General features: G+C 35.6%; 1 protein-coding gene and 1 long non-coding RNA gene across 2 annotated transcripts in view; both read left to right on the forward strand.

The window, feature by feature from the left end:
• The window catches only part of LOC106098998 (macrophage mannose receptor 1-like), a 29,795-nt gene extending 25,116 nt beyond the window's left edge, over positions 1-4,679 (forward strand). The window contains exon 5 of the mRNA XM_019354110.2: positions 3,698-4,679. Within this exon, the coding sequence (XP_019209655.1) occupies positions 3,698-4,044 (347 nt within the window). The 3' untranslated portion in view covers positions 4,045-4,679. The remainder of the gene's footprint in view (positions 1-3,697) is intronic.
• Positions 547-2,608, forward strand: LOC109198760 (uncharacterized). Its single transcript, XR_002059390.1, has 3 exons — positions 547-642; positions 2,163-2,203; positions 2,584-2,608. It is a non-coding gene; the product is annotated as an uncharacterized LOC109198760 (long non-coding RNA).
• Positions 4,680-8,277: the final 3,598 nt, after the last annotated feature.

Consider the following 8,277-nt stretch of genomic DNA (forward strand, 5'->3'; position numbering starts at 1 on the left):
ATTATTTTTATTATCGATTAGGAATGCTAAAATAAAACACAGTTGTAGAAAAAATATCAAAAAGTTTAGTGTTGTTTGGAAAAAATATTTATGATAACTTGTCTGACGAGGCGGTAAAAGTACCTGCACTGATTTTACCTCTGCATGCCGTCCATACAAAACAAGAAAATCCACTCTGGAAACAAACTCAAATTAAACTGAATTCAAAGCAAAAAGTAAAAATGAAATCATCATTATAAAACTAATCAGACAAAACAGAACTATAATAACAGAGTCACTGACAGTTGTATGGTGAGGTAAACCTGAAGCATTTTTATGTACAACTCTAGTCTCTCTGTGACGAGTTGCATTTATTATCACCTATAAATGGAAAATATATATTTACATTTTCTTTCTACTTCCTGCTCTTGCTCATTCGACAGTCAACAGTGCAGTGTTATATTTATGTTTTCAACAGCATTACATAAAATCCCCGTTTCATATCTGATATATACACTGGATCCTTGTGGTGAAAAATTTTAATATTCAAATGTTGACCTTTGGGAAATAAGGTCTCTGTGTTAGTGTAGCCCATAACATTTACTGGACAGCAGTTTTCATGAACACACTGAGGAGAGACATCAAGGAGAGAACTAACCAGATGTAAGTTTAAAATTTTTGTTGTCATTTCATCTTTGTACATATGCACAGTTCGAATGTAGATGATGTCATTATTCATTTCTGTTTTTCAGTTTTTTATATGATATAAATATTTGAATTAATCAATTTATATTTTGTGACCAAATAAAAAAAAAATACTAATGTAATATTTTACATTCGTAATTTTTCAGTACAGTCAAGCACTGCAATTTTTCCACTACACTCTTCTAGTATGAAAATTATTGAGACTATAAAAGCTAAAATTTGGGAATGATTGTGGATAAAGGTTCACTCATGATTAGCAGAAAAACTCAATATCAGGCTGAATCACAAAATGAGTCTTGACTTCTTTAACCAAACAAAATTTTTCAGAGGATTATCTTTATATTTAACAATCATGTGTAAGTTTTAAAAACTTCACAGTCACTGAAATATAACGCATTGACTTGTTTAATGTAATGTGTGGAGAGAGTTTAAAGTATTTCAGTTCACTTTATATTATAATAAATTCATGATCTGGAGTTTGTATGAATATGTTTCTGCATTGATCCTTTTGATTGTGGTTTGCATATTTCAGCCTGACATACACTGTTCATGCAGCACAGAACAGAGTTGTTACCAAACTGTCTCTATGTCAGCTCAAATATGTCTGACATAAAAGATGCTGTGGAGTTTATTAATTATTTATTTCATTTATCAGCTCAATTTCATCTGGTTTAATGAAAACATTTGGACTCCTGACACTCTTAATGAACCCTGTGGCTCAAACAGCACAGTTTTCATGAGTTTGAGTTTATGGTTGTCAAACTTCTATCAATCTGATTGTTTCAGAACTTCTAAAATCTCTATACTTTGCACAATGATAGTCACCTTTTCACTGAGCATGATATTTGTTTCCCACTCAAAGCACAGAATTTGTTTACTACTAAAAGCAGAAGTAGAGTTAGAAACTCAGCCTAATTTGCATCAATACACAAATTTATTAAAATTACTGAAGTTTGGAAAACAGAGACTTTTTTTTTTTTATATAAAAGTGTAGTGTAATCAGAAATACTTAGAAATAAACATAACCAGCCTCTCACACAGACAGCTGTAATAACCTCCAGGCTGCATCTTAGCATTATATATTATAAGAACTTTATGTTTTTTATCTAATAATCTTCATTTAGTTGATAACCTGTACCAAGTACCCGCGTAACTGTAAAGTGGTTACTATTGTTATAAACACCTGCTTCATGGGGCTAATAACATCCAAACACTTGTTTCCTCAAAATCTGTCAGTTTGAGGTTTGGATTAAAAATGAGTAGCTGTCTGAGTAACTGCAGCTGAAACAGTGATGTCATGGTTCATAATGGTTCACACTAATTTTCCTTATCAAGCTTCCTTCTTTTCATATGTATTTCATATTTCCTGCCATCATATGTTGGTCTGTCTTTTCTTTCCTGACATAAAGTGTGCATCAAAGAAGTTCTGTTCAAATCTTTGTGTTCTTGAGCAATAAAATATCACTTTCATCTGTCAGATCAAAGATGCAGTGGAGTCTGTATCTGCTTATTCTGATGGGTAAGTGGATTGTTTCACCAGATATACTGTTTTTAATTTAAAATGAACACAGATTAATGTTGATTCATTAAACATTTGCAATATTTTTACCAATACATTCACTGAATATTGATTCATATTTATCTGGCAAAGCTTTTATCCATCATCTAAATTAGTTTCTTGCAGCAGCAAATTTCTTTCCTTTTTTTGGGTCAGTTTATTGTTGTCATGTCAGCTGTATAATTGTTATTTTAGTGAAGAAGCTCAAAGATATTTAAAATGACTCAGCCAAAGTGTTTGACAAATCATTGTAGTCAGAGTCTGATTCATGTGACAGTTTTAACCAGCAAAGTTTAATTTGCTAATCAGACTTTTATGTTTATCATATTTCTGTATTTCAGGTCAGTGTTGCTTCTTTACATGCCAACAGTATGAGTATCACTTTATTGAAGAAAACAAGAGCTGGTCTGAAGCACAGAGATACTGCAGAGAGAAATATACAGACCTGGCCAAAGTGTTTGACATGACAGACATGAGCAGACTCCGTAACTCCACACAGAATCAAGGAGAAGCCTGGATTGGACTGAACAACACAGGTGGAAACAGGATGTGGCATTGGTCTCTGCCAGGAGTGGAATACATTCAAAATGACAGCAGCTGGAATGTGACTGGAAGACAAGACTGGGAACATCCTGGGAACTGTGGGATGAAAAGATACAAGGAAGCAGATGCAAAGCTGGCAGATGTTTCATGTGACAATAATTTTTATTTCATTTGTGCTGGTAAGAAGATGTGAATAATATTATATATTATTATAATATCATGATATAAAAATAGATGTGATCACATAATTATGAATTGATAAAAAAATACAGAGTTTCAGGAGACAAATTACTGAAGGATGTCTTTGTGTGTTTTTTCTGTTGGTTTCACAGAAATGAAGAAAGACAATAAAACATTGTATTTGATTCAGGAGAAAGTGAACTGGACACAGGCTCAGAGCTACTGCAGATATAATAACACTGACTTGGCCAGTGGACTCGATCAGGTTTATGGAGAAAAATTTGAGGCCCTGATAAAAGGTTTAACCCGTCCATTTAGCATCTGGATCGGTCTGTTCAGAGACAGCTGGAGGTGGTCAGATGGGAGTGATTTCTCTTTCAGATACTGGGATATGCAGTTATTCAATGATGAACAAAGCAACAAGACATGTGCTATGACTCTGTTAAACAGATCAGGAAAATGGAGCTCTGATGAATGTGCCAATAAAAAACCCTTCTTCTGTTATGATGAGTTTTACAGTAAGTTTATTTTGCAATGATTTTCCAAATCAGAAAATACAACCTAAATGATGCATACTATTAATACAAAGTATTTTTTCTAGTTATTTTTTGTTTTTCATAATATAAAAAGAAATAGTGACTGTAAAATAGTCATAGCACTCCTCGCTCTCTCTTGTTTTTTATTAACAATACTCATTGAAGTTGTATTTGTATCTGTATTTATTTTTAACAGATAATTTGATCCTGGTCGGAGAAAACAAGACCTGGGAGGAGGCCCTGTATTACTGCAGAGAGAACTACAATGACCTGGTGTCCATTACTAACTCTGATGAACAGAACTGGATCCAGGAGAAAGTCAAAGAGGCCAACTCTACCTACGTATGGCTGGGACTGCGCTACACCTGCACTCTGGGTTTCTGGTTCTGGGTCACTGATGAGGTGGTGAAATATAAAAACTGGGGGTCTGATGTAACGACTGATGGCTGTGACATGTCTGGAGCCATTAATGCAGGAAGCCCACATGAGTGGTCCAAACAAGCTGATAATAAAAAGTTTAATTTCATCTGTTCTAAGAAGTAAAATCCTCTCTGATCTCAGGCCAAAAGGGTTTGCATTTAAATCAGGATTTAAATAGTTTTTTAGTTTTTTTTAAGGTTTGTATTTTGCATCTCACAATATATAGAACTGACCATTGTTGTAATTTTTCGCTTGATACGTAAAACTGAATTGAATTATTCCACTCAAATTTTTTTAAATGTTTCTGGTAGTTTTTTCTGTGTTTTTAACATTTTTCAACATTTTAACTGTTTCACTTGTTTTACACCAAAGTCATTTTTAATAATTCATCTTGGCACTAGCAGCTCAAACCCCAAATTATTGTATTGGTTCAGTGATCATTTGAGGTGAAACGATAGTTAAAGTTGAGAAGCTGCAATTATGATTTACTGGACATGAAAGAAAAGCTGAATATCAAACTGATTACAGATTAAGTATCTTAAAAGATCACATTTCATAAGGGCTTTCATATGTAAATACTATAATGTATAATGTTATGAAGTTTAATATTAAGTAGTCTATGTTGCATGAAGGTAAAATCCTAAAGTTAAAGTTCTTCATCCTTGTACAGTGCACAGTGGTACCTCACAGCTGCTGCTCATTGTCTTCATCAGCTCACTGGTATTTAAGAACCAGCTGATTGCACCAGACTGTGTGCACGAGCAGTGAGGTAATGAGGTCCTTTCTTCTTCTTGTTCTCAAATTGCAGTTTTTCTGCTGTGAGTAGTTCACACTGACTCTGGTAAAACGAGGCTTTATGAAGCTCTGAAAATTCCCAAATTGCTCCAATGTCCTGACTTCATTTGATATGTCTTTGGTGTTTGTATCCCATATTAAAAAATGCCTGAATAAGTTCATCTATAAAATAATGAAGAATAAAAAAAGAAAAAAAAAAGATTGTAAATTTCAGGAGAGAAGAAAGATCTATTCTCACAATCCAGTGAGGCAGTAGGTGTGATTGATGTTATTATTTAGAGACCGCACACTGATAATGTCAGTTTAATTATGATTTTCACCCCACATTTATTTGTCTCATTCCCACATTCCCACTATTTATTTACAATCACAATGAAAGGTTCCCCTTGACAGCACATCAGTACATTATATTTGAATGAGTACTGAGAATAAACTTATGTCACCTCATACAAAGGCACCAATTTAAAGTATTCCCATTCTTCCTCAATGGCTCCAGTTCAGGAAAGTCCTAAATACATTAAAATGACAGCTATTACTAACACATTATGGACACCACTGTTCTCTTAGGGACCTTAAGTGCGGCAGAAATTGTTTTGTGACCCTGGCCAGATCTGTGCCTTGCCACAATTCTGTCTCTGAGCTCTTCAGGCACTTCCTTTGACCTCATGATTCTCATTTATGAGGTGCCGTAAGGGACATTATTACTGAAACGCTCTCACACGCAATACTGAAACATCAATGTCAACTTGAAACTTGAAAAATTTAAGGGGGTCTGAATACTGTCCGTACCACCTGTGTATGTGTGTACCACAATATTTGCATATATAACATTGTGTGTCTGACAAGGTGATCAGCAACACAGGGGCACCACAAGGGACAGTCCTCTCCACCTTCCTCTTCACCCTCTACACCACAGACTTCAGCCACTGCACAGAGACCTGCCATCTTCAGAAGTTTTCTAAAGACTTTGTGGTGGTTGGATGCATCAGTGAGGGTTGATGGGACGAAGTATCGGGCTGTGGTGGACTCCCTTGTGGTGTGAGGAGAATCATCTGCAGCTCAGTGTGACAAACACCAAGCAACTGATTGTGGACTTTAGGAGGACCTGAAATCCTGTGAGCCCTGTTTCAATCGAGGGGGTCGACAGTGTAGACCAGGGGTCCCCAATCCCAGTCCACGAGGGCCAGTGTCCCTGCAGGTTTTAGATCTCACCCTGGGCCAACACAGGTGAATCACATGATTAGTTCATTACCAGGCCTCTGGAGAACTTCAAGACATGTTGAGAAGGTAATTTATCCATTTAAATCAGCTGTGTTGGATCAAGGACACATCTAAAACCTGCAGGGACACCGGCCCTCGTGGACTGGGATTGGGGACCCCTGGTGTAGACAGTATGGAGGACTATAAATATCTCAGAATACACATTAAACTGGACTGGGTTAAAAACACCACAGCACTCTACAGGAAGGGTCAGAGTCGTCTCTATTTTCTGAGGCTGAGGTCTTTTAACATCTTTAACATCGGACAATGTCCAGGATTTTCTATGAGTCTGTTGTGGCCAGTGCCATCCTCCTTTGTATATATTAGAGCTATTTTGTTAACTTTTATAACCTTGTAATATATTGTATTATTTTATTTAGTTTAGTCAGTTATTGTTCTTACTCTCTTGGAGCAACTGAGACCACATAATTTCCTCAGAGATTAGTAAAATAATCTGTTTCTGAAAATGGGATGTGCCAATCAACCCTGCCAAGGGTGGAATGTACAAAAAATATAAGAAGCTGGGAAAGTTCAGAACCAAATAATATAATACTGACAACTTTATAAAGTAAAGAGAAGAGTCAAGCCTTCATATGCACCAAAATGTGGTTTATCTGATTTGATGGTGAGAGTATGAGAATAATAACAGAATAATCAATCATGTTATGCTTGGTTCATTCAGAAGAGCAATTCAGGGGACAAATAATTGACGGGATGTCTTCATGTGTTTTTCTGTTTGTTTCACATGAGTGAAGAAAGACAATAAAACATTTTATTTGATGGAAACATCTATGAACTGGACACAGGCTCAGAACTACTGCAGATCCTATTACACTGACCTGGCCAGTGGACTCGATCAGGTAGATGGAGAAGAACTCACGATGATGAGGACAACAAGAGAGAAAATGCAGCTCTTTCTTTTAGAAATTAATTTCTAAGACATGAATGTATTCATGATTTTATCAATAGAGCTAAACTACTTTAAACATCCGAGGGATAACTTACAGCTACTGGCAGCTACTGTTGAACCACTTTTTCAAAGTCTCTATTGTCTGTAAAGAAGTTGTTACAGATTCTTAATTGTTAAAAAAATCTCAAATATTTGAGGATGTTGTTGACCTGTGTGAAGATTGTTACTATTATCACACTTCTTTCTACTGAGGGTAGAAAAACACGCAAATTTTCCTTTGCTTTTATTTTTATGGATCAAAATAAAACAGCATAGAGAGTTTCTCATGTTTACAGCTCACTAGATTCAATTGAACCTGTTATTTTGTTTTTATGGCAGATAAATTGATCCTGATCAAAGGAAACAAGACCTGGGAGGAGGCCTTGGATTACTGCAGAAAGTCTCACAGGGACCTGGTCTCCATCACTAACCGTTACCAATGACAGATTGGTGGAGGTGAGAGCCAAGAATGCCTGAAGTCCTTTTGTCTGGCTCGACCTGCGCTACTCCTGCACTCTGGATCTGTGGTTCTGGGTCAAAGACAAGCTGGTCTGCTATGAGAAGTGGAGCAGAGAGGGAAAGACTGAGGAGTGTGGCAGGGCTGTGGGCATGGAGAGAGGAGGACAGCATGAGTGGGTCAGTCAGAGTGAAAATCAAGGATATAATTTAATTTGTTCTGTCAAATAACATCTAATCATAACTTAAATATTTCACTCTGAGGTAAACTTCTTTGATTGTGTAGTTTTGTAGTTTCAGAGTCTTCATTAAAGTTGGTTTCCTCAGTTTCTTCTTGACTTTCTGATTCAGTGAGATCATACTTACGTACTTACTTCATTATTGCTGCATTATTACATTTTTACACTTTTATTGTTAGATGTCAGAAAACAAGGTTAGTTTTGTTTGTTATATTTGCTGTTATAGTTTCTTCTTATTTACTATTGCTGTTTATTTACTCAAACTAATTTAATATTTTTAATCTTTAATGTTTGCTATATGATAGAAATCAATCTCACTGAGAATCCATGTCACAAAGGATATGCAACTACTCTTTTTCATAATGATATATTTGAAGTGACATGTTGTAAACTGATTATCTGTGTCTTTGAAGACAAATAAACTGAGTTGCAGCTGTAACAGTCTACACTACTAACAGTAGTTCTCTGAGCACCTATTTCTACACAGATTAACATACTAATATTTATTTTAAAACATCAGGAAACCAAATGCACTGTGTTTTCAAATAACATTTAAATTTATTTTACTCTCTAACACACAGACAGAATGAACTCAAACAGAGTTCATGACAACATTTTTTCTAGTGTTTTATTTGGTTTTCCACCAATAGAAACTAG

The sequence above is a fragment of the Oreochromis niloticus genome, linkage group LG3 (assembly GCF_001858045.2).
Source record: "Oreochromis niloticus isolate F11D_XX linkage group LG3, O_niloticus_UMD_NMBU, whole genome shotgun sequence".
Lineage (NCBI taxonomy): Eukaryota > Metazoa > Chordata > Actinopteri > Cichliformes > Cichlidae > Oreochromis > Oreochromis niloticus.